This window comes from Osmerus eperlanus, chromosome 15, assembly GCF_963692335.1.
Source record: "Osmerus eperlanus chromosome 15, fOsmEpe2.1, whole genome shotgun sequence".
In the NCBI taxonomy this organism is placed as follows: Eukaryota; Metazoa; Chordata; class Actinopteri; order Osmeriformes; family Osmeridae; genus Osmerus; species Osmerus eperlanus.
Window position 1 is genome coordinate 2,691,570 of NC_085032.1, and position 27,930 is coordinate 2,719,499.

The 27,930-nt window shown below is 41.2% G+C and overlaps 1 protein-coding gene across 2 annotated transcripts in view; it reads left to right on the plus strand.

The window, feature by feature from the left end:
* LOC134034631 (activin receptor type-2B-like) overlaps positions 1-27,930 on the plus strand; it is a 53,786-nt gene that overhangs the window by 20,830 nt on the left and 5,026 nt on the right. Inside the window, exons 2-6 of one of the 2 annotated variants that reach the window (XM_062479086.1) lie at positions 25,549-25,756; positions 26,417-26,529; positions 26,631-26,779; positions 27,406-27,549; positions 27,668-27,811. In XM_062479086.1, coding sequence (XP_062335070.1) covers positions 25,549-25,756; positions 26,417-26,529; positions 26,631-26,779; positions 27,406-27,549; positions 27,668-27,811 — 758 coding nt within the window. The remainder of the gene's footprint in view (positions 1-25,548; positions 25,757-26,416; positions 26,530-26,630; positions 26,780-27,405; positions 27,550-27,667; positions 27,812-27,930) is intronic. The other variant, XM_062479087.1, reaches the window with a different exon arrangement.

Sequence of the window (27,930 nt, forward strand, 5' to 3'; positions counted from 1 at the left end):
GCGGAACTACTGTTAGATACTCATGTTCTTTAGGGACATTTAATCTGTAGCTCTGATTGGCGCCACCGTGAGTCAGAGATAGGTTAGCTAGCAGCACTAAGGACGAGTATGGCGACCCACACGAGATAGAGGACCCGCCGGCCTCTTTAAGATTGCAAGTTTGGGAAAACTTTGGTTTCCCTTTCAGTTACAGTAGTACAGGCAGAAGAGTGGTGGATAAGACAGACACTGTGTGTCGGCGTTGTTCAGCAGTTGTGGGCAGTGACGTGCAGTCTGGGTAGGCAAAATTAAAACGTTAAAATGTTTATTAAATCATTGTATTTAATAAACTTGTATTTTTACTGTTTATTCTTGTGATTAATATATGCGATATGTGTGTTATTCCAATTGTATAGACGTTACGATGACAAATGTAGCAGTTACGCATAATCAAATACAAAAACCTTTTTTGAATAAGTGTGCTTTTACTGTCCGTTCACTGCGGACGACAAGCGAGAAATTCACTTGTGCACTTCGATCCTATATTCTTCAACATGTACGTTGAAAAGCACAACTCTGCTGTGCCTTTGCACATATGTTAGGCCAGTAATCATCTATGTTACGTATCAAACATGGACCAATTAAAATCGAGATATTACTGGACATTTGCGCAGCTAACGTCATTACACCAGCTACATTGTAAGCGTAATCCCCTCAAAATTCAAGTCAAAATTACAGCAGCGGTGTCTGCCGATATCACCGAGTTGAGGAATTTCTCCAAGCTCGATTTTATTCAAAAAATGTGTTAATATCAAGAGGGAGGTCTACGCCAGACCTAGATGGACTACTGCAGCAAAAGGGACATGTTTTCGATCGTTTCAGACAGACTGGTATGAAGAAAAGATTGGCTATGTGGCTGTGCTAACAGTCAGCGGCTGTAGGCTACTGCTAGTACTGTTTACTGAGTTTACTGTTTTGACATATTAGCCTAACAATAAATTAGGTAATCTGGCTTTCATAACTCAGTGCTTAGCCTCTTACTGACATCACCGCACGTCACTGGTTGTGGGGTATGTGAGTGGAAATACATCTAACATGCTAACGCCTACAACGCATTTGGCGTGTGATAAATGACTACAAATATCTGACGCCATCACCCAGGTGTTCCAATCACTGGAACGAGACAAAGAAAAACTGTCCAACTTCTCCTCCCTACAGTGCTTAACTAGCCATTAGATACACATACAAATAGGGCCAAAAAAATCACTGACGCAATCGGAATTTACATGTCATCTTCAATGCGCCCGTATTCACTCGTAGAGGAACCTGGTTTGTTTTGCTTTTCCCTCCGTTGTACCGAACTCGTACCGAACCGTGATGTCTGAACCGTGGTATAAACCGAACCGTGACTTCAGTGTACCGTTCCACCCCTAACAAATACGGAAGTGTTTTCCACATAACCCCTATTAACTCCAGTCAACATATCCAAAACTATCTTCCCCAATAATTTTTGTTCGATTCTCCAACCTGGCTCATACTACTAGCTTTTTCATGGAATAATTTTGCCTGATTTTTGCTAAGTTTGAAACCAATCCGAAATGGGTAAACTAGCACCCCATTTATTTGCTTACGTCAAGAAAAGTTGCATGGAAATGTGCTCGCGGGTACGAACAGGGGACAAGCACAAAAGTGAACATTAGCCGATTGCCGATTTACCTGGAGCTGAATGAGCCATAGACTTATATTGAATGAGCACAGGGAGAAATAGCTTGTTAACCTAGAGTTGCTTGCCCTGCTGTAGCCAGTGTAGACACGTGTCAAATGGTTGGCACGTGTGTGCCAACCATTTGCTAAACTGGCTACAGCAGGGCAGGCAACTCGAGGTGAAATGTTGTTAATAGCCTATAGTTTATTCCCGTTATTTCAAAACAGATTAGATTTTATGTCAAGATGGCAATTACTAGGCTATATTATGTGAATGCATGAACATAGATTGTTGACATGTCTATCTGGAGCAAAGACGAAGATTAATACATTAACTGATAACCAGAATATTGTTATGGTTATGCTACATTAGGTTTTAGTCATCCTGACTCCGCAACTACACTCACTCATCAATTACGGTCGCTAGTAGTAGGTATATTGTCTTAATATAAAAAATGCAGAGTTGTGCCGCTGTTAACTATTGCCAAGTCTTGTTAGATCACGTTATATCCATTTAATAGATTAAAAGAAAATAGGCATAATTATAGTTTGGTTTTGTAGGTTGAACATAGAAAACACAGGTCATATTTCTACACTGATGTTAAATTGAAGGCAGTATGAAGAAATTTCGTTTGAATAGAAAGTTGACAGTAGGCTACGTAAGTGCATTATGGAGGATTTCTGTTACAATGACTACTTAGCTTTCTTTGCCTGGCGAGAACAACGACGGAGCCCGGTATTCAAGTTAACAGTTTATTTAATCCGATACAATGAGTTGGAAATCATACTCAAAACACAAAGAAGAAAAAACAACATATGTGGTTAGTTCCATCTTGTTTGCATCATGTATCTGATTCTTAATCGGACTTTTAACCCCATTCCAGGGTTTTTCCTGGGTCAAAATGGGTCTTCGGTGCTCCAAAAAAAAAAAAAAATGTATATATATATTCTTTTTTTTCTAATCAATGTATTTATTCCCAGTTGTTTTCCCAGGTTAAAACCTCTTAAGGCCCAAGCTGTTTTTTTACATGCATTTTTAATTTCTCTTTGCTATTTGGGCTTATTGGAACCTAATTAGAATAAAAACTAAGTATCATCTTTTTATATGATGTACTTTTAGAGAAAAATGATGTCCACATATGTGGATTCATGGTCCGAATTTCCATTAAACACAAAGTCACCTTTGTGTAATAGAATGAAAAACTCTTTATTTCTGCCTTGAACACAGCAGTTTTTTTCCTGACTGTTTTTTAATGTATTAACCTGTTTACGCTCCTGTTTCGCCCGCGAGACAAAAATGCTGCCTCCCCCTTCCTCAGTTACGACGCACTAAATTCTAAAAAATATATTTTTTAGACGCTACACATGTTATACATCGTTGGAAAGCTACGATTCTTGTGCTTCCATTGAAATAAACCAATTCAAGATCAAGTCGCAATAGCAAGCAAAGTCAACGTCTTTTTCCGGTGAACATTCCTTCAACAATGCCAAAGAAAAAAGTTGTACTCACCCTAAGTTGTTCAAATAGGTCCAGGTGTGCAAATCATGCCATCAAAACTTGATCTGCGTAAGTCCCAAGGGTTCAAAGTATCTAACCATGTAAAGTAATTCGTCCAAATACAATGTTTTACGTTCATGAATAGCCATTATCCTTTGTTTCATTATGCAAGTTAGCCGACGGAAGAAACAACTTGTTCACATAAAAGTGTTATTTTCTCCGATTTATCAACGGAGTATTTACAAAATGAAGGTCTCAAAATGTCCGTTGAACCCTCCCCTTTTGATTGACACCTTGTTCGACCCAATAGGAGCTTCCATGCCCCGTTGACAGCCCTCTAAAGCCAACTAGGTCTGTGCGTCCTGCCCCCCCCCGCCCCCCCCCCCCACACTCGTTCTAAACAAATTTCTCGAACTGGCTTCGACTGGCTCTGAAATTAGCTCGTTAGCCTTGTAGCTGACAGCTAGCTGAAAATGCCAATACCTCATTTGTATGCGTCTGTGGAGCCTTCAAAATAACAGTCGATTGCGCAATATGGTTGACAGAATCAGTGTTCTTTGTGCGCCAATCCTTGGAATCAGATAAAGCACTCCAATGTGTTCATGCTTCAGTTTTTGTGTTTCAGTATTACTAATTAGGGATTTAGCTATTATATATGATATTTCTAAGTACCAGAGATGGGCCAGAGATAACAATTATGAAAAATAATACCTTTTTATTTGACCTTGACCTTGGTTACAAAGGGTCATTTTGGAGTCTCCAAAAGACCCTTTTAGAAAATTCCTGGATGTACTCTTATAAAAACATGTGTCAAATATGAATATATTGTGGTATTATGTTTGACTTTTGATTTGAATTGGGTAAGGCTTCAACCTGTGGTCCAATTTAGTCTTCCAGATAATACCTACCACCTCTAGGCCTCTTCAGGCCTCTGTTTTCAAAACAAAATCTAGGCGGAAATAGAAATTTTCACTTTCCTTGTGTTCAAGCTTCTATTACTCAACACTAGAAGGACTGACAGGGGTCCTGACAACAGGGGACATAACTTCAGAGTGTCAGCTTTCAAAAGAGATCATTTACATGCATGTACTCCAAATGGTTCAAGAACAGCTTCCAATTTACTTTGGGTATGCTGTTTAGGCGTTTTCAGGCAAATTTAACAGGAACATGAAAAGGTTAATAACACATACACACATATTTTTTCAACATGTTTTGACTATCAGAGTAAAAACAACATGGAAACATTGCATTTTTGTCCATTTTGGACAGTTAAAAATAGTGTTTGGTACATTTGATATGCTGCAAAACAGTTGCAGGATGACATTGTATGTCTGTAACAAAATATAAAACATTCAAAGCATTTTAAATAGTCACTCTTGCATTAGGCTACTAATGTTTTTTGAACATCATAGTGAAAAAAAGAAAAAAACATAGATGAGTAGCTCATGTGACATTTTGCATTGGTAATGTAAAAAAGGGAACATGTTAAAGGCTGCGATAACTGAGCACTGAAGGACCAGGCCTTCTTACAGAGGCCCAGAGGTCACCTGATTGATTGACCTTCACGGAGTCGGAGAACATGGAGGAACCAAGGAACATGTACACACCTTGAGAATCACTGCCATCACTTATGTGTGAAAGGCTGAGTAACAGTTGCGCTCGGTTTGCAAGCACAAGAACACTTTACAGGTCATACAACGAACTTGGGTTCTTCCAGTGCAACCTTGTTGTCTGCAGCGCATTGCATTATTCAGGCCGATCATCTCTGGGAGGTGAGCATTAGCCCTCCTGCGGACCGAGACATGGGGCAACTCTGTCACGTGACGTTTCACTCCCTGGTTTGAATCTTCTTCTTCCTCTGACTGTGTCGAAAGGTCTGCATCTGCACCATGATGCTGGGCCAAGAGGATCTTAGCCACTTCCATGCGGAACTGAAGGAACTGGATGGGTCTTGTCTTTGGTCCAGCACATATTGCATGGTCTTTTCGGTAGAGTATCCAGCTGTTGGCTAAAGCCAGATCCGTGAAGTGCATTACCATCCGCATTGTCCACTTCTTAGTACGGGTGCTCATGCGATAGTAACTTATCATTCTATCCATCAAATCAACTCCACCCATCTTGATGTTGTACTCACGGACAATGCTTGGTCGCGAGACAGTGACATATTGTTTCACTTTCTTGTCCCAGCGCTGGCAGGTGTCTTCAGGCTGTGTACCATGAACAACAGACATCAGCAATACTGGTTTGTTGTCGTACCACTTCACTACACACAACTTTCCATCTTCAGCGGAAACTTCTGATGAGGTACCTCTTCCTGCGTTTTTCATGGCTTTGTCACTGGGTAACTTATGCTTCGCTTCAGCGAGTTGGTTCTTCATTATTGTACCAGTCATGTACAGCTCTTTCTCCATCATTCGTTGCGCACCTTTGATGGTGGTGAAGAACCGGTCACAATACACCTTTGTGCCACGATGCAGAGTTTGGCACAGACGCTCGATGACTAAGCTTCCCAAACTCAGGCCCTCTGGTTCTTCGACCTTCTCAATCAGTGAACCTGTGCCTTGATATAGCTCAAAGTCAAGCACAATGCCATCTGCTGTAGCACAAACAAAGTTCTTTATGCCAACTGGGTTTGGCTTCATTGGTAGATATTGTCTGCAGGGACAGGCTCCTGTGAAAGGTATCATCTGCTCATCAATAGATGCGCAATCAGGTCGATTCAGAGACAAGCAGCCTCGCAGAATCCGATCCAGAAAAGGCCTCACCTTCCAGAATTTGTCCGACATTCTCAGGTCTTCTGGCACATCATGATCAATAACCACTTTTATTGCTCCCCTCAGTTTGAAGAATCTGGCACGTGTGAATTTGTCAGTGATGGCAGTGATTTTCAAGGCTTTGGACCAGTACATCCTAATGGTTGGGTATCGGATGCAGGACATCAAAATACAGGCACCAAAAAAGTGGTAAACCTCATCTACTGTCATGTTAAGTGTCTCCCCACTCTTAGACAGTGTCATAATATTAGAGCATTCTGCAATCGTCATCATCAAATCTCTATCTATGTACTGATCAAAATAGTCTAGTGGGGTCCAGCCATGTCTGTCTAGATCAGTTTCGTCCTGATGCTGATACTCTGCCAGGTTTGGCATCAATGGAGTAGCCTTCCAGCGTAGTCCACGTCCTGCACAACTAGAATCAGAATAAAAATAGTATTTATTGTAGGAAGTTACATTTTTACCCATGTAAGCAATTGAGGTGTATTGGTGCATAAAATACTTGAATCTGTGTGGAAGTTTATATGAAATTTGAAGATTTACCCTCAAGGTGTGAAGGCCAAAAATAATAACAATTACCTTGTTCAGAGTCTCCCTTTTTCTTTTTTTTTTGTTTGGCTTGGTCTTGGTGTTGGCTCTTCCAAGTCATCTTCTGAGCTATCAGCCTCAATCTCTTGACTTTGACGGCGACGTCTGAGAGTGCGGGATGAACCTGTACCTGTGCCTGTACCTGTCTCTGTACCTGTCTCTGTCCCTGTCCCTGAACCTGTCAACAAGTTTTGTAAATAAGCATTTTGCTTCCAATCCTTCACATAGCCCTAAGGTCCTAACTGCATAAAATAAACAAATATCTACTGGGTCTTGGCTATCCATTATCTGCACTATGGAGATGTTTGCGTCCTCTGCTGTGGTCAGTGGGCTCAGGCATGGGGTCCTCATCATCACTACTCTCCTCACTGCTGCTTTCCTCCTGTGGTGATGGTTGGTAATTGCCATCCAGGATGGGATCATCGTTGTCAGACACGTCCAAATCTGAGTTGTCTCCATCAATTGACCCAAGTAGCTCCAATGCTCTTTGCAAAGAAAAACGCTCTGGAAATAAAAACATGATAAAATCAAATACAAATTAATTTCATTTATGTATGTAGGTTTGCATTATTTAATTGTTATTTATTCCAATGGGATAATATGCAAGCTAATTTACATGTGCACATTTTTACTAACATTTTCAACCCAACTAATTTAAGTATGTATGTATTTAGTGATTTATTTGTTATTTATTTCATTGGGACCATGTACAGCTTTTTAGCTGCATCAGAGCTAGCTTTTTCCCATTTTACGTGTGTGCATATTAGCTTAGTTTCGAGGAGCATCAGTCCATAAGTACACTTACGTGTACTTCATGTTTAGCGACCTACAAAGTTGCTAGTTTTACACTTTTTTTTTCAAATTTGCATGTCATGACAAATATACAAGGCTTTTATAAATATCTAAATCAGAATAAGCCATGAAATATGACAGAACTTCTTACCTGGTCGACGTTTGTGTATGGAGCTAGCACTTGAATCTTCCCTTGTGTTCGCCGCCATTTTGAATTTGAGAGGTCTGGCGCAAATTTGGTGCAGATCTGCATAGTGAGTGCAACTGCTGCGCGAATCTGCTGATTCGAAAACGGATCTGGCACAGATGTAAATGCTGTCTGGGATGTGAAGCAGCGTGTCGTGGACATCTGTAGCGCAATCATACCAAACGCCGGAGAAGATCTATGATTGCACGTTGACGTAAGCCACAGAATTGGAAGGAGAGAGAGCGGAAAATCTAGGCCAGTGATAACAAGATTTACATCCCGATCGACGAAAGAAATACTGTGGAAATGTGCAAAGGAGTCTGAGTTCCTAAAGGTAAATAAACTGAAATTTGGAGAAGATTTGACCACCAAAGAAAAGGAAGCGCGCAACAAACTTTGGCCACGGATAGCTTTCTTTGTAGGAGCCAGAGCCTTCGTTGATGGTAAAGAAATAAGAGTGTAATAGTTGATGGAAAATAAACTCCTCACAACTGGGGTGGAAACAAATATGAAAAGTTACATTTATGCTTTGTTGAAAGCATAGTTCTAAAGCAGATCTAATCTAAAATAAAACAAAAGGAAATGGTGTTCTAAAGTAATTGAAATGTAGAGATTCCACTTTTTATGGCACTTTCATTCCCAAAAATATTTTCTCAATGTTAGGAAAGCACCAGTGGCGGCTGGTGAAAATTATTCTAGGTGGGGCTGTGAAATATTCAGTCAATTCAGTAACCATCCTAATACAATTGAACACAAACTGCATGATACAAGTTCTCTGTGAAATAGTAATTATTTAATTAATGCACACAGCTATAGGCAAATGTCCACATTTGTGGACTATAAATATCATTACACTCAGTTCAGAAATATTGAAAACCACAGACATCTGGGCACTTGAGCCACTCTCCCTGGTATTATTGGAAAACACAACACAACTATTACTGTAAAACTAAATATTAAGGATTTATAGATGAATTTAACACAATCAATTATCTTTGATAGAACGTGCCTGTTCTTATCCACTTCTTCGTTGTTTTTCCTCACCCCAATCCGGTGACCTTCGTCCAGTTGCATAACGATATTGTCTGTCCTAGCATGGCTAGCTTGATTGTATTCTCCATGTGTGCCTTTGTGCACTTGTTTTGTTTTCTCAGATACATGTTTAATGTCCTTAACTCCTGTAACAGTCCATGTTGTATCTGTTCCGAATGTTATAAAAAGCAAGCACGGGAAGCAAAATAAGGCATTGACATGACTGCATCCAGCTAGCCAGGCCTTTCTGTTGTAGCTTATCGTTGGAGAAACCTCTCGTGTATGATTTAGCTGTACCCTTTTCGCTCGCCTGTTGTGTAATTTTGATTTTGATCTGGGACAAACTCTTTTATTTTTATTTTCTCCACTAAAGTTCTCCTCTCAAAAGGATTTTGGAGAGGATATCTGACAGAATTTGAGAACGGCTAAAGTCCGGTCCGGAGTCATTCATTTTCAATAACGTAAAGTAGGCCCTACAGTTGCAAAATCACTTCTATACTCTTAACTCTTTGCTTGGGGCGATTATTTCAGCGCCCTTTAGGAATAATTTTTGAGGACGCTGATTGGCTAAATATGTGTTTCTTGTTAGCAACGGTCAGCAATTCACCTATCGCCAGCAGGTTGGTAGGCGTTTCGATGGGCGATTTTTCTAGCATCCCAGATGTCGAGCATGAAGTAAATTTATCCCAAAACAGAATTTTAGTATATATATACACAACACATTATTGTGTATTTTTAACACAGTCATGCTTAAAATTAGTAGTTATTGTTTAGTAGAGATGCTCCGATCAGGTTTTTTGGTGCCGATCACCGATGACCGATCACTGAAATCAGTATCTGCCGATCCGATAATACCGATCAACGATCACAGTGTCGATTGAAGCATTCTATTTATTGTGTAGCATGATTTATGAAATTAATTATTCTTAACAACATTGGTATTGTATTTAAAGTATTTAAATTACGAGACAAGAGAGTATCATGAATTGACAACCATCCGTTTTAATGCAGGGAACGTGCAACATTCCAGTGTAGAAGCTCTCTCGCTTACTATAAAATGTGTAAATAATAATAAATATTAAAATAATGATACAAATATAAATCTTTAAATAAAAATCACAACAATAGAATCACATGTGCAACATTCCACTCTCTAGAGGCTCTCAAGAGAACTTGGAGCTTATACAGTAGCTTTCCTGTGGAAAAATAATAATGAAAACTTAACTGCAACATAAACAAGCTATAGACAAATATCTAATGTTTCAAGTCAGTCAGTTTCAAGTCGATTTGTCTGCATTTAGGAGGAGATAACAGAGAGAATAAAGATTAAAGGTGCACAGGAAGTCAGCAATTAAACAAAAGTAAAACGTGTATCTATATGTATAGTGTCTCGCTCACTCACGCTCACATACTTCACTCACTTCACGCACGGACGCACGCACGCACTCACTCACTCACTCGGAGAGAGGGCATACTAGAGTATTCAAACCTTACTTCTGATTAAGCAGCATCACTGGCAGATTTGCCTTGATAAATATAAGCATCTCAGCATTTTTAGGAGTCAACCTGTTCCTCTCATCTAAAATATGTCCTGCTGTGCTGAAAAGTCGCTCGCTATCTACACTTGTACAAGGTGTGGAGAGGAAGACTCGTGCTGCCTGTGCAAGAGCAGGAAAGAGGTCTTTATTGGCCTTCCAAAAAGCAGTGGCTGTCCGTGACTGTTTTCGTTCGAATGCGGGTCTCACAGAGTAACGTCGCACATGTGCGATTCTGAAAATTCCAACCGACTATTTTCCGATAGACAAAAACTATGACAAACGCTATAGTATGGCTTCAAAATGTACAATTAGGAGGCTAACAAGTAACACTAGCAGGTAGTAGCATTGCTACGAGTATTATGCTAGGTTGCTAGGTAACGGAAGCTAACTAAAGCTAGCTAGCTTCCGTTTTGGAAAAATAACTCACTCTGGTGGAAGCGTCGGAAATATTTAGAACTCACGCATCTAAAGGTTAAAGAATAATTTCTTACCATTGGCGGCCTGAAATGCCTATATAACGTTTTATTGAAACGTCTCTGATAGTAGTTCTCGCAGATTTTATGCCATCTGATCGGCCATGTTTGATCGGCCGTTTTGAGAACGCCGAATCAAACCAATAATGAGAATATCGGTTTTGGCTCCGATATGGATCGGCGCCAATCCGATCGGAGCATCCCTATTGTTTAGAAAATATATTACATGAAAAACAAAAATCTAAAACACTTTTCACCAAGGAGGGCGGCGCCCTAGCTCCCTCTATTGACCAGCCGCCACTGGAAAGCACGGTTTCAGGGGTCAGAGGTATATAAATGGATGCCTGTTTGTTGCAATTTATTAATATTCAAAAGGTAAAGAAAAGCATTTTTCACAAGGTTAATTTAACAGTAGTTTTTCTAGATACTTTTCTCTTCTATTGTTCAACCTGTCTTTGTCACTTTGTTCATTTAATGTAAGGGGTATACAAGAACTGATAAAGAGGAAGGCTATTTTTTTTATTTTGTAAGAGTTTGCAGAGTAAGAGTAGACGTTGCAGCCACGTTCTTGTTTCTCTTAGTAATGCAAGTAATGGCACTACATTTGTATAATGAGAACTTTCAAGGAATTAATGTTGTAGGGAATAATAATAATACATTTCATTTATATAGCGCTTTTCAAAGTTCTCAAAGTAGCTGTACATGGTTAAAATAAACATAAAACAAGGACATCATATAAAATCACCACATTAATTACACATTAAAAGCAGATCTAAAAAGGTGCGTTTTGACTAATGATTTAAAAGTTGACAGGTTGGCGCAGTCTCTGATGGGTTTGGGGAGTGAGTTCCAGAGGGAGGGAGCGGCGATGGAGAAAGCTCTGTCACCCCAGGTTCGGTGCTCGGTCCTGAGTGGGGTGGACAGGAGGTTGGCATCAGAGGAACGGAGGGAGCGGGAGGGAGTGTGGTGGTAGAGCAGGTCGGTGAGGTAGCGGGGGTCTGGTTGTGAAGGGCTTTGTGAGTGAGAAGAAGGATTTTAAAGTGAATGCGTTGTAAGACGGGGAGCCAGTGGAGGTTCTGGAGGACGGGGGTGATGTGGTCACGGGAGCGGGTGTGAGTGAGCAGACGTGCGGCGGAGTTCTGGATGTACTGGAGTTTATTGAGGATTTTGGACGGTGAGCCGTAAAGGATGCTATTGCAGTAATCGAGTCTGGAAGTGATGAACGAGTGGATCAGAAGCTCGGCAGTGGAGGAGGAGAGTGATGGATGGAGGCGTGCAATGTTTTTGAGATGGAATAATGCAGTCCTGGTGATGTTATTGACGTGACGTTCGGTGGGGAAAGAAATAAAATGTTGCCAGCTAGCTGATGATACAGCCATTTTCTTAAAAGATGAATTTCAGGTAAAAACAGTTATTGATTGTCTTAATGTGTTCTCAAGATTTTCAGGATTAGCGTTAAATATATATTTTTTTACCCTTTTTCCACTCAAAGAAAGCAATATACATACAACAGAATTTGAGGGTATCCTTGTTAAAGAGGAAGTAACATACTTAGGAATTCATATTTGTAAAAGTCAGACAGAAAGGATGAAATCCAATTTTCAACCTCTCATTCCAAAAGTTAAAAATACATTTGATAGATGGCTCATGAGAGATTTATCACTCAAAAGGTCGGGTACTTTTGTCCAAAACTGAAGGATTAGTAGTTTATCCGGCCAAAGTATTAGATGTTTCAAAACCTTTTATTAAGAAAATAGATTCTACATTATTCAATTTCATATGGAAAAATAAGCCTCACTATTTAAACAAAAATACTTTATGTAATCCATACAATCAAGGAGGTCTGAATGTTCTTGATTTCCATACATCATATATAATTTCCAAGGTGAACTGGATTAAAAATAAATAAAGATAAACTGTGGTATTTCATTCCAAACTTAATTTTTCCAAAAGTTGGGGGTATTGAATTCTTACTAAAATGCAATTTTGGTATTGATAAAATCCCTCTTCAGCTATCTAACTTTCATAGACAGGCTCTTTTATGTTGGCTTCTTATGTATAAACACAATTTTCACCCCACAAACATTTGATATGGAATAATAAAGACTTAATGTACAAGAACAAGTCAATATTCTATCCAAAATGGGTCCAAAACAATATTTTATTGATCTCCCAGTTGATTAATGACAACGGTAACTTACTTACATATTCAGAATTCTTAACCCTTGTGCTGCCTTCAGGTCACATGACCCAAAGGTTCATAACAAACCATCGTTGTGTTTACCCAATTTTACCCAATACAAAAACAAATAAAAATAATTTTATTTTAACCTTTGCAATGTGGGGGGTCTGATACAGCCCAACGGTTAAAAGAAAAGGCTTCACTTTGTTTTTGTATGTGGTAAATTTGTCGCAATACGACGGTGGGTCACAATGACTAATGGGTCAGAATGACCCGAAGATAACACAAGGGAAGTTTAATATTCCAATAATTGCACGAGTTTATAGCATAGTATTTGATGCTATACCCACGGGTTACGTAAGAGTGCTGCAGGGTAGTAATGTTTCTAATGACCAGTCAACATTTAGAACCAATGTTTTATTAATTGGCATTGACATATAGGATTAAAAAGTGCAATAATAGATATTTAAGACATTTGATATATTGCCCCACAGCTGCTCGATGCAAACATTATTGGAATAACCACTTTGGGAATATCAATTGGAATTTGATTTGGACCTATTATAATAAATTTTGTTAACAATAAAGTAAATGAAGTATATTTCAAAATTGTCCATTGCATCTACCCAACAAATCACATTTTAAAGAAATATAAATCTGATCTTTCTGAATCCTGCAAATGTTTTTGTGTCTTCACAGAGATGATTGCACATTTGTTTTGTGAATGTTTTTATGTCAGAGTGTTCTGGATTGATGTGGAGGATGTATTTTATGTATTGTGTGGCTCTAGGATAAAATTACAAAATAGAGATATAATTTTTTACTATGAAGGTAATGATTTGGATAAATGCCATGTTTTCATTTTGAATCTTTAAATTGTATTTAGAACATGTTATATCCATAAATATAAAATGGTCTAAATTAGTCATTAAGTCTTTAAATGGTCTGAAAGAAAACCGAATATTCACAAATTTAAAAGTGACATGAAATTATATTTTCAAACTTTAAAAGGACTGACAAATAAGAAATCCATCCGGACTCTTAACATTTACAATGCCTTACAACCTCTTTAATGTAAATCTCATGCACCGCTTATTTCATGTATGTATGTGTTCATTTAATGTTTTCAGTGTGTTTTTGAATTTGTACTTGAATAATGTTTTTTGAACAAAAAAAAGTGTCGGAGCTAGGAACAAGGCAAACCACTGTTCTGCGCAAGACCGGATGAGCCGGAACTGGAAAGATGGCGCGGTCCGTTTTGCGCTCTTGCTTGCCTAACTGCGCCACTGAGCACTTTTCATAGAAATTAATGAGGCACCATCTTGAAAGAGCAGGCTTGCTGTGTCTACCATATATAAGTCTATGATCGATCCTTCGCAGTTGTTTCGCTGTTTTGTCTGCCATCTTTTCTTTTGTGTCTTATTTTACCCCAAATGCAAAGTGCAACAGGCTATCTAAGTCAGTCTTACGTTCGTCACTCATAGTAAAGCTTTATGCAACAGGTAAATTGAAGTGTCTATGGCAAGTCGGACTTCAACTTACATTTAAGTCTAAGACTATGGTCTATTTTTATGCAACTGGCCCCAGGGCTTGAAATTAACTATTTTACTTGGTGGCACTGGTGCTCCCAACTAGGAGCACCAGCCAAAATGGAGGAGCACCCACCGAATATTAAGGAGAATCACAACTACAATTTTTATGTTATAGATTTATTTTGCACGCTAGTTAGCTCCTTGTCATGTGACAACGGACCACAGTGACAAGGAGTGACTGACGGCTAATATTAACCAATCAAAAATCTTCATTAAAGTTCAGAATGTAAAGATGAAGTTTAATTGGTTATGTAACATTGGATAGAACGGTGGACCGGTCACTGTATCAGCTCACAGCAGGCACTTGTGTAGTAGGCTAATGAGCAGGCGTTTTGTAAAGAAATTAAAACAGGTTGCAACATAACGATGATTTGCACTTGCACAAATGCTTCCAAATATATTTTGAGGTCACGCAGACACAAATTCGGGAATTGCAAGCCCAGACCGTAATGTAACAGAACTCTCGCTAAAGTAAGTGAGACTTATCAAAATAAGCCTGGCTTTCTCTTAACCTACGTTGATGGAACACCCCCCAGGAATAGGGGAGTTCTGTGTGCAATTGGAAAACAATAACAAGGCCTACATCTTTTCTAAATACAAAATTCACATTATAAAGTAGAAGTAACCTATTTATGCAGTCCAAATAAAAACAATAATGTAATAAAGCTTTTGTCAACTTTAAAGTAAATGTTAGATATTTTGATCAAGGTCTTTTTATTGGTTTTTACATTTTACAGATAAACAAACTCAAACAACCCCCCCACCCTCCCAGATACCAGACATATGCATACAAATATTACATAACCAGACATCCGTAAAAAAAAAAAAAATGAATAAAGTAAATAGAAATTATACAAATGAAATTGTTTACATTGTCATATTGTCAGCTTCCATTCCCTCAACAAAAGTAAAAAAAGGCTGCCAAATATTATAAAATTTCTCAGTAGACCCTCTAACTGTATATCTGATTTTCTCCAATTTTAGATGGCACATGACCTCCCTGATCCAATGGCTATGTGTCGGTGGAATAGGGTCTTTCCATTTAAACAGTATCAGCCTCCTAGCTAGAAGCGAACAGAAGGCCAACATGTTGACTTCCCTTTCACTAAGAGAGGCGTCTTCGGGGGCTACACCGAACAATGCAATTAGTGGGGATGGCTCGACTACCTTTGCAAGTATCCCAGAGAAGGTCTCAAAAATATTCAGCCAGAACATGTAAAGTCTTGGACATGTCCAGAACATATGCAGCAGAGTGGCGGGATCCTGCCTACATCGATCACATGTGGGGTCTATATCAGTAATCTTAGAGAGTCTGACTTTAGACCAGTGCAGACGATGAACAATTTTAAATTGTATAACAGCATGTCTAAGGCATATGGATGATGAGAAAATTCTCTAAGTATGTCCAATGGTGTCAAGTCGTATATATTGAGTTGTTCGTAGATTCTGCTCATAGCCCATTTTTTTACCGATTTACAATTGAAAATTAAGTCTAACAGCGAACTGGGAGGGCACGATGGGAAGCAATCGGAATTTAAGACTAAAAAGTTCCGAAGTTGCAAATACCAAAAAAAAAAGTGATTTGGGAATGTTATACTTCTGTACCAGCTGTTCAAAGGAGGCAAAATTACCATAAATATAGAGATCAGACAGCGAGACCACCCCCTTCCTAGACCAAGCATCAAAGGCTTCATCCATCATTGATGGAATAAACATGTGATTTTTAGCAATTGGTGCAGCCATTGATAATTCTTTAAGGGAAAAAGATCTTCTAACCTGATTCCAGACTTTAATTGAATGTGTTATAATTGGATTAGAAGTGAAGCTAGAAATAGGCTGTGTGAATGGTAGTTTGGAACACAATAAAGCTGCTAGAGAGGTGGACTCAACTGAAGCCCTCTCGAGAATTGTCCACGCAGGGGCAGTAGTATCGCTCCTCAACCAATACAGCAATGCTCTTATGTTGGCCGCCCAATAGTAATACATGAAATTTGGGAGTGCCATCCCTCCCATTGTACGAGGTCTCTGCAATATAGTTCTTTTAATTCTTGGTGTTTTTTTTGTTCCAAATAAAGGTTGAGATCTGATTATTCAGTTTGGAAAAGAAAGATTTTGTTAAAAAAAATGGAAGACATTGAAAAATATACAAAAACTTAGGCAACACGTTCATCTTTACCGCATTGATTCTTCCACCCAAAGAGAGAGGCAGATGGTCCCAGCGCTCAAAGTCCTGTTTTAGATTAGCTAATAAAGGTTGATAATTAGCCACATATAGATCTTTATGGTTATGTGTGACCCATACCCCAAGGTACTTAAATTATTTAGGGCTAACTTTAAAGGGAATTGAGCCGAGAGACATCCGACTAGCTCCATCACCAATAGGCATGAGTTCACTTTTCTGAATATTGACTTTATAGCCAGAAATGTTTCCAAATTCTGTAAGTAAAGTCATTAGTTTTGGGAGACTTGAGAGGGGTTGGGACATGTACAATAACATGTCGTCCGCATAAAGTGAAACTTTGTGTTCCAGCCCTGCCCGCTGGATACCTTTAATGTCTACATTTTGTCTGAGAGCTAAAGCAAGTGGTTCCATTGCAACTGCAAATAGCAATGGGGACAAAGGGCATCCCTGTCTTGTGCCGCGTTGTAGCTCAAAGTAAGTGGATACATTATTGTTAGTGCGCACAGCCGCCAACGGAGACGTATATAAAAGTCTGACCCATGATCCAAGCTTATGGCCGAATCCAAATCTCTTCAATGTGCTAAACAGATATTCCCACTCCACCCGGTCGAAAGCCTTTTCAGCATCTAATGAAAGCACTACCTCTAGCTCACCGGGTGGAGAAGGGCCATAAAGAATATTCATAAGTCGTCTGACGTTAGAGAAGGAATACCAACTTTTAATAAAGCCTGTTTGGTCAGGTGATATGACAGAGGGCAGAACTTCCTCCAAACGGCGCGCGAGGACCTTAGCAAGAACTTTGGCATCAGTGTTAAGAAGGGAAATTGGACGGAATGAGCCGCACTCGAGAGGGTTCTTGTCTGTTTTAAGGATTAAAGAGATAACTGCCTGTCGCATGGTTGGTGGTAGGGATTTCAATGAAAGAGATTCTTCAAATACTTTTAACAATAAAGGGGAGAGCTGTTTTGAGAATTTTTTAAAGAAGTCTGTGGGGAAACCGTCCGGCCCCGGTGATTTGCCACCTTGCATTGATCTAATTGCTAATGTTATCTCCTTAGTTGAGAGGTCCTCCTCCAATTGATCAGCCACCTCAGGGTTAATGGAGGGGACTTGTACATTTCCAAAAATATCTTCCAACGAGGAAGGCTCTGCACTAGAGTCGGAGGTGTACAGTGACTGGTAAAAAGTTTTAAAACAAGAATTGATTTTTTGGCTATCAGTATTTTTTAAGCCCTGCTCATCATTAATAGCAGGAATGGTCTGATTGGCAGTTCGTTGCCTTAACTGATGAGCAAGCATTCTCCCAGCCTTTTCCCCATGCTCATAGGATCCATGCCGCGATTTAGAGATAAGGTATTCGGCCTGTCGTGTTGTCAGGAGATCAAACTCGGTCTGCAAAAATATACGCTTTTTCATTGCCTCGGCACAGGGCATATGGCTATATAGTCTGTCTAATTTAAGAATATCATCCGTCAGATCTTTAAGGCGTGCAGTGTTTTTCTTTTTCTTGATTGCGCAATATGAGATTATCTGGCCCCGTAAATATGCTTTTAGTGACTCCTATACAGTTAAAGAAGACATTCCTGGTGTTTGGTTAATCTCCAGGAATGATGCAATCTCAGAGGATATGAATTTAGTAAAAGCTTCTTCTGATAAAAGCAGAGAATTAAGTCTCCAGGGACGGTAAATGGACTGTATAATAGGGATACGTATTTCCATAGCTAGAGGACCATGATCTGAAATAACTATTGTTTTGTAATCACACTTGGTTACAAGAGGAAGAAGTCTTTTATCAAGGAAAAAATTATCTATACGGGAGTAACTCCTATGAACGGGGGAGAAAAAAGAGTATTCTCTGGAGGTAGGATTGCGAAATCGCCACACGTCAGCAACGTCATATGATTTAAGAAATACTTTAATTGAACGTGCTGATTTAGACAGGGATGCCTTTTTGGATGAACTACGATCTAATACCGGGGAAAGTGTACAATTTGTGTCACCACCAAGAATAAGGTGGTGCGATGACATATTTGGTAGACGTGAAAAAATGTTTGAAAAAAACCCAGGGTTGTCCCAGTTTGGCGCATATATATTGGCCAAGATAACTGGTAAAGAGCAAAGTTGTCCCACTACAATAACATATCGCCCCAAGGGGTCAGCCTCTACACTAGTCATAGTAAATGGTGTGTTTCTATTAATAAGTATGGCTGCCCCTCTAGCTTTGGAATGGAAATTGGAGTGATAAAATTGTCCTGCCCAACTCCCTTTCAGCTGAAAATGATCCACTGTAAGTAAATGTGTCTCCTGAAGGAATGCGATATCAACATTGAGCTGTTTCAAATGTGAAAGTACTTTTTTACGTTTCACTGGATGGTTGAGTGATTTAACATTCCAACTCACAAAGTTGACTGAGCAGCCATCCAACCCTCTGGAATTATAGTTGCCAGACATATTTAGGGGAAAAGTCATACATCTGAAACCTATACAAGCCACAACATGACAGCAGTGACATATAAAACGGACACCCGACAGGGTAAGTCTGGTCAATAAAAAAGTCTGGTAACATTCCCCCACCCCCCTTTACACCTACAAGAACATGGTGAGTACAATACCCCTTCAAAACAAATCCATACATTTAGTGCTTGTGTATGGGACACTAAAGAGCAAACCGCTCAGGCTCCCGCCGAACCCCCCTATATGGAAGTAACTCAGATAGCGCATTGTGATATTAAATCAAATTCTGCTCTTAAATAAAAAATAAATCATAAAGAAAAAGAAAATTAGTCTGAAGACAATGGCAAAGGCAATTACACCTTAAGATGCATATTGTACGCTCCTCATAAAAAGTAACAGAGCATCACAGGCTCATAACAAAGGGTAACCAATAGGCTGTAGGCTACTGTTTATCAAAACAGGCTACACAAGAAAATAAGATGAGAGGAAGTCTGTACAGTACAATAAAGTATTCTGTGTAACAAGGTAGACCTGGTATGATCATTATTTACAGCAACACAAGTTAGGAAAATATTGTCCACACAAAGTTGCCCTTGAAATGAGTCAGAGCATCACTTACCCATGACTGAGGATGACCAACCCCACATGACAGCAGCTGAAGATAATGTGAACAGAATAAGTATTGCTCCATTGGGGTAGGTTTTAAATTGGAATAACGTAACCTACATAAAGCTCAGTCATTCAATAACATTCAGGCCTCAGTAGAGATGATGTTCTTTTTAACGTAGCCCATCGCTTTTTCCGCATCGGTGAATTCTCTTTCTTTACCGTCATGTGTGATGCGTAGTCGGGCTGGGAATAAGATGCCGAATCGGACGCCCTCACGTTTGTGCAGCAATTTCCGAACCTCCGTGAACGCAGCCCTGGCCTTGGCGCGCCTGCAGTATAGTCTGGAAATATGGCGATCGAGTCCCCGCTGAATCTCAGCGGAGCTTGAGAGCGCGCACGGCTCAGCACATCGACACAGTCTTGATAATAGTGGAGTTTAGCTACGATGGCGCGTGGTTTCCCATCTGGTCTTCTTGGACCCAGGCTTCTATGCGAGCGGTCCACAAGCACATCCTTATCCAGCTGTAGTATTTCTCTCAGCAGCCTCGACACCGACACAGTAGAGCTTGATCCATCCGTCTCAGCTACTCCCAGAATTCTTATGTTGCACCGCAGCATTCTTCCCTCCATGTCTTCGCATTTGCCTTTTAGCCCAGCTACCTCTGTTTTCAAGTCAGCGACCACAGACTGCAAAGTTGTCACCTCGTCCGACCACATTGATAGCCCGCCTTCCACATCCTTGATAGTAGCCTTCATTTTATCCATCTCCGAATGGATCGCTGCTGTGTTGTTTATTATTTCCAACTTAACCGCTTGAATTTCGGTTTTGAGGGCATTGAAGTCCTCGGCAAGCGCATTTTTCAGTTCGGATTTAATCACCGCCGATATGTCCGCCTTTAGCGTGCGAAGAATGTCGGATTTCAAGGCTACAGCGTCCATCTTCTCTAGGCTGGTTGAAGCGGGTGGAGTCACTCGAGATCGGGTGACGGTTGAACTCGGTGTCGGGGCGGTGTTAGGCCTAGTATCGACTGATCCGTCGTACTGATATTTGCGTAGTTTTTCAGCCATTGCCTCACATATAGACACTTTTCTTGGTTCAGAAACAGGTTCAGAGCAGAATCACCAAAGTTTTTGTAATGTAAAGCGCGAAATAACTTAAAATTGCAGCAGTTCGGCGGGAGCTCAAGTCAAACACGTCCTACTCCATTGCCAGTCAAACTCCGCCCCAAATGTTAGATATTTTGGCCTGTTTTGAAAACCCTTTCGACCTGTTTATCGCCGTTCTCCGACAACTATTTAAATACTCTTTTTTGCCCTTTTGAAAATTGAGGTTCGAAGATACAAATCGTTATTCCACTCTTACATCCAGTATCCAATCATCCTGACTAGTGCTGTCACAAAAACCGGTACTCCGGTACCAAGTCGGTAGTCAAATCCCCCAAAAACGGAACAATACCAGAATTTCTGAAATTACGGTAGGTACCGGGTCTACCCATGCAGAGTAGGATGCTGACAAGCACAGTGTTGACAAAAGAAACCTCACCAGAAACCACTAGTGGCTCTCTGAAAAGTTGCCAAAAGTTGCTAGATTTGATTTTTTGTCACTAGGGAAGGTGAAAAGTTGCTAAATCTAGTGACAAAGTTGTTGCAACACTGGACAACACTAAAAGTTGTCGACAAGTAAAGTGGAAGAGCCACATATGGAAAAACTACTTTGGGTGTGAGGCAGATGACAATGAGAACATCGTTGATCACCAGAAACCAATTTGCAAACATCGTAATGGCTTTTATGGTGAGCAGCATACTGCAAATGCAATACCTAATACTGGGGCATACAAAAGGAGAGGACAAAGCACAACAGGGTTAACCCATTTTTACAGAGGGTTTAGATGACATATTTTTTGAATTTCGAAATTTATGTTTTGGAGTTTGGGATGTAGAATTACGTTTGAATGTCTACACTGTCAGTTTTTTTTAACAGTAACCTATTTTTATCTTTTCCTTTGGTATCCAAAATGGTATTGAGTACCTTGAATTTCACTGGTGTACCGTCTACTAAATTCTGGTACCGTGACAACTAGGGGTGGGAATCTTTTGGTACCTCTCGATTTGATTTTTGGGGTCACGATTCAATTAAAAATTGATTCACGATTTTTTTGAATAACGATTCTTTCCATTTTTAATCAAGTTTCGATTCAATATATGCTTACATTTGATTCCTGTTTGCTGTTTAGTGTTACTTGTTTCTATTTGACTGTGATAGGCAGTTAAAGGTCCCATGACATGAACATTTCCCTTATTTAACATTAAAATGAGTTCCCCTAGCCTGCCTTTGGTCCCGCAGTGGCTAGAAATGTTGATAGGTGTAAACCAATATATATTGGTATTATTCTCCGCCTTGGTTCTCCGCTCGGTTTTGAAAATCTTCTCCTGATGTTTATCAGGTAGCAGATATTTTGTGTTTTATAGCAGTTACTGAGATCATCTCTTCCTGATCAAGACATCCTTTCTGCTTGATGGGATCCTCTTAGTGCTGGACTAGGAGAGCTGGCGTACGGAGATGTTCAAGCCTGGGTGTGGAGGCCTGTGTGTATGTGTGTGTGTGTGAACATTATTATGTAAAAAAAACAGATCCATATCATTAACCTTCTTTGTCGTCAGCACACACACAGGGGTCATACAGGGTCACATAGACACACACACACACTTCCATACAAATGCTAATGTCATTATGAGTCCGAATATACTCCAGTCTCCATAATAGAGCCACGTTATGGATCTCAACTTTTTGATGGGTGGAGAAAACAATATTCTGGAGTTCGATTGGTTAAGGGGAGGCTTCAGTTATCTGGAAGCAATAAGACCAGACACACACACACACACACAGTCTCAACCGAGACAGAAAGGATAGTACTGCACTCTCATCTAGTCCTTGATTGTCCAGTATAATGTGTGTGTGTGTGTGTTAGGGCTGCCAGTAACGACTATTTTTCTATCGATTAATTTGCCGACTATTTTACCGATTAGTCGATTAATCTAAACAATTAATTTTCCTCCAAAAAAATCAAATTGACCATTTCAGTTCATTTTATTTTGAAAACAACAAACTGTATATGTCATTGACAAACAAACAAAGGCTTACATATTAAAGTGCAAAACTGTAGGTTTAAACTACCAACGTGATAAAAATAAATAAAAAAGAGGGCCAAATATTTAAGTCAGCAGTGCAGCAAGTTTCTATTAAGTCCCTTATCAAAATAAAAAAGTTAGGTCTGCATAATAAACAAAGTGCAACATGTTTAAAGTGTAAGAAACAATGAACAATGGTGTCCAGCTCAATCAAACGTCAGTTAGACATGTGTGTTGTAGTGTAAAAATGTCAATATGTCCACATATTCTGAACTCAGGCTAGCTCTTTTCTTGGAAACTATGTTTCCAGCTGTGGAGAAGAGACGCTCGGAAGGTGTTGATGTGGCAGGTACACACAAATAAGAGTTTGCCAGAACAGCCAGAGAGGGAAACCTTGCCTCATTTGCTTTCCACCACTGCAGATGATCTGTACTTTTAGGCAGAGGCTGATCCCCAAAATACTTGAATCTCTTCTCTCACTGAATGACTGATGATATCTCGTCTTCACTGTCATTCTGGCTGGATGTTTCTTCTGAGTCCGACCCAAGCAATGTATCCAGCAACGACACAGACCTCTTCTCTGTAACACCTGCTGATGTTTGGGCCTCTGTGGTATGCTGCTGTTGCTGACTCTCTATTACTCTCCTCTTTGCTTCTAGTGCAAGGGCTTGCACTTTAACCTGCAGTTTCAGGCTTTCATCCGGGGACAGGAATTTCATTCTGCGAAACCTGGGATCCAGGGCAGCTGCAATTACACTGGTGTTTGTAGTAGCATCTTTGAAGGCCATCTCAACCTCCCACCTTTTTGAGATTTCATATGCTGCAGCAGCCTGAAATCCCTGCACATGGGTGTTGTCAAAGGCTGCATTCTGTGTGGACTTCATCAGTCCTTTAATGAGTGCAGTAGAGAGGACAGGGTTACATATGACCCCCCACTAAGATAAACAGTAGCACACTCAAATGGCTTGAGAGCTTGTTCTAGCTCCTCCATCAGGCTCCACTGTTCAGCTTTGAGGTCAAGGAAATGCTTTGCTCTTTTTGTTACTTCTGGGTCTGACAGAGTTGCTGTAACAGGCCACCTCTGCTCTAGCAGGCGGCTGATCATGTAGTAAGAGCTGTTCCATCTTACACTAACATCTTGAATCAGTTTGTGTTCAGGTTTGCCCATTTGTTTTTGTTTTGTTTTCAGCTTTGAGCTGGCCATTTTACTCTTTTTAAAATGTTCCACCAAGCACCTTGCAGCTCCAATTGCTTAGTTAATTTGTGGATTCTTCAGTGCTGGATTTAACCCTAATTGTTATGTGTGGCCAGCACAGTGGATTGAAGATATCCCATGCCTCTCTTCCAACAACTTGAGGGCTGCTACTACATTAGCAGCATTGTCATGCACCACAGCCTTGATTCTACTTGCTTCCAAACTTCTCAATTGCTGTTTCAATCCAGGATGCAATATTCATTGCAGTGTGTCTCTCTGCAAGTGGCATAGTAGTCAAACTATAGCTTACGAGCTCCCAGCCCCCATATTTAGATAAGGTTCATAACAGACCCCAACAAGCCCAACATGCACAAACACACCCGTTTTAAACCAAAAATTCCAAGGTGCTGGTTCTGGGCTGGTGCTTATGCCAGTTCGGTAATGATTCTAGCAATACTCGCCAATTATCTAAGAACCAGGTACATTTACCACAGACTAGAGCCGGAGTAGAGCTACGTCTTTAAAACACTTCATACGCCTCCGTTGTCCTAGCAACGCGTCATGGTTACGGAAAGATGGGCTAAATAGCAAGAGCTATCCTAGAGAGCTATCCTATCAACCAATGTAGAATAAACCCAGATTCTAGCCTACCTAAACATTTATTTAATGGAAATACTAAGGTAGCAGGTAGACGACTTTATGGCTTTAATAATGCGTGTATTTAGCAGCTACAATGACAAAATATATTAAAAAGGCTCTCCCTACTTATGGTAATCTAATAAACATGAATAGACAACACTTATGGTGGTTTAGCCTTTTCTGGCGGTCCATCATCCAGAATAGCGCCTGTATGTTTTCTTTTCAGGTGCTCGTGCATAGCGCTAGTGCTGCTGTGGTATGCCATTGCAACTTTGCACAGTGTACAAACCACCTTATTGTTTGGTGATAAATCGAGTATTCCCATACTTTTGAAGCCTTGGGTTCTTGGGGACGTTTCGGAACCGAGTCGGACTCTGCTGCAGCGGCCATGATTTTTTTTAAACTGGAGCGTTGACTGGAGCCGACCAATGACTCAAGCCAACAACGACTGACGTCATGCACGCAGCAATTACGTAGTGATATAGAAGAAGAACATTTGTTATAATGAATTAAAGCGGGTTTTTTTATAAAATAAAAAAAAGATGCGTAGATTTAAAATATTGATGTCGACGCATTTCCAGCGTCGACCAATCGCAGCAGCCCTAGTGTGTGTGTGTGTGTGTGTATGTTGTGCTCCTAAGTATAGACCACCACCACATCGTGAGTTGTTGTTCCTCTCTCCACCTTCTAGTATGCCTGCTAACATAATTACTTACAAACGAAAGTCGTTTAGTTTCTAGGTTTGAAAGCAGCAGTGAAAAATCTGTTTTACTCAGGCATCAGCTGATGCTGTCTATATAACTTTTTCGAATCTAGCGTACCGGCACGCAAGAAAAGGTGCCGGTACGCAAGAAAAGGTGAAAAGGTACGCTTAAGAGTAAAATGTAGAGGTGCCGGTACTGCGTACCGGTGAGCCCACTTCGAGCACTGGTTTTACCGATTCACCTTGGCTACACGTGCGACTTTGTGGCCAGCTCTAAACCCCCTTTCCCCTCCCGCAGGATGGAGCGGGGCGGAGCGGGACACGCGCGAGTGTCTGTACTACAACCACAACTACCAGGTGGAGAGGACCAACCTCAGTGGCGTGGAGAGCTGCGAGGGGGACCAGGACAAGCGCTCGCACTGCTATGCCTCCTGGAGGAACAGCTCTGGAACCATCGAGCTGGTGAAGAAAGGCTGCTGGCTGGATGACTTCAACTGCTATGACAGGTTTGTGTGTGTGTGTGTGTGCGCAGACAAGCTCTTTGGCCCCTGGTAGCTGCGTTCCACATATTGGAAACATTCCACTGGGAGATTGACATGTCTGATAGCTCTGGAAACACCTCAGGTCGGTTTAGACAAGGTCGTCTACACACACTCTCACACACACACACACTCACACACACACTCACACAAACTCACACACACCCCGATGGACCAGCTGACAGGGCTTATTCTATGACCCAACAAACTCAAACATACACAGACAAACTCAAACATACACACATACCAAAAACAATCAAACATACACATACACTCCTACACTCAAACATACACACACACCACAGACAGAGCTCATACCCTTCTCAGAGGTCAGCCACCTGAAAGTCTCATTAGACCAGAAAGTACACTGGTCCACACACATTGGGTTTGATGGTGGTCTCTCCCCCCTCTCTCTTCCACCCCTCCTCCCTTCCTACCTACTTCTTTCCCTACTTCTCTTACTATCTCTCTACCCTCCTATCCTCCTTAACTCTCTTTTTCTTTCCCCCCTCTCTCTGCTTCCCTCTCTCTCTACCCTCCCTACCTCCCTCTCTCTTCTCTCCTTACGTACCTCCCTCACTCCCTACCCCTCTTTTGGCTGTGTCTCCCTTCCTATCTCCTTCTCAGGCAGGAATGTGTGGCGACAGAAGAAAATCCCCAGGTGTTCTTCTGTTGCTGTGAGGGCAACCTGTGCAACAAGCACTTCACACACCTGCCTGACATGAACGGACCAAGTAAGGGTGTGTGTCTGTGTCTCTGTTGGTGTGTGTGTGTCTCTGTGTGTGTTCTTATACTGAAGAGACAGGACAGTGTGGTAATGCTCCCCTGGTTGCCTTCCCAGTGATCAAGGCCCCGGCACCCAGCGCCCACCTGTACAGCGTGCTGGGGTACTCCCTCCTCCCCATCACCCTGCTGTCCCTGGCCCTGCTGCTGGCCCTCTGGATGTACCGCCACCGCAAGCCTCCCTACGGCCACGTCGACGTCAATGAGGTATATGAATACACACACATATGCAGACACACACACAGTGTTTCTGTATTCTTTCTTGCTCTGTCTCTCTCCATGTCTTCCTGAAGGGTTGTCTAAATGATTCATACCTCTTTAACGTGCCAGCTCTCTCTCTCTCTTTCTCTGTCTTTATCGCTCTCTAAAGCCCTCTGTTGCTCCTGCTCTCTCACTTGGGTTTTTTCTCACTCTCTCACTTCATGATTTATGTTCTTTCTTTACATTTAGTCATTTAGCAGACGTTCTTATCCAGAGTGACTTACAGTAAGTACAGGGACATTCCCCCGAGGCAAGTAGGGTGAAATGCCTTGCCCGGGGAATCGCACCGGCAACCTTCTGATTAATAGCCCGATTCCCTAACCGCTCAGCCATCTGACTATCTTTCTTCCTCTCTTTTTTTTCCCTTGTTCTCTCTCTCATGGCCCTTTCTTGTGTGTTCCATAAGGAGGCCATTTTGTTCCAGTCTGCCAAGCAGGCCAGGCAGCTTGGTGACAGTATGACGCCATCTAGAGGTGCTTGGCAGCACTGTGGTTAGTCACATCTTCACTAACCAAACAACACACGCTGTTAAACCTGACGTAGATGCGTTTTTGTGTTTCCCAATCCATCAGGACAATGGCCTCCCTCCCCCCTCGCCCCTGGTGGGACTCAAGCCGCTGCAGTTGTTGGAGATCAAAGCTAGGGGGCGCTTCGGCTGTGTGTGGAAGGCCCAAATGATGAATGAATACGTGGCTGTGAAGGTCTTCCCCATCCAGGTATGGCTACCCTCATGGCAGACTGCTGTCCTTGTAGAATGTCAGCTCTCCAGTGCAAGTGAAAGGTGGTTCTGCTCCACGTAACCGTCTCCTCCCGGTTTTCAACCTGGTTCTGCAGGACAAGCAGTCATGGAGTAACGAGCGTGATGTGTTCTCCACGCCGGGAATGAAGCACGACAACCTGCTGCGCTACATTGGTGCGGAAAAACGAGGAACCAACCTGGAGATGGAACTGTGGCTCATCACTGAGTTCCACGAGAGGGTGAGGAGGGGGAGACATGAGAGGGGGAGGAGGGAAGGATACAGAAGAGGGAGGAGGGGGAGACATGGGGGGGTGGGGGAAGGAGGGGGGGAGAAATGAGAAGGGGAGGGGGGGATAAA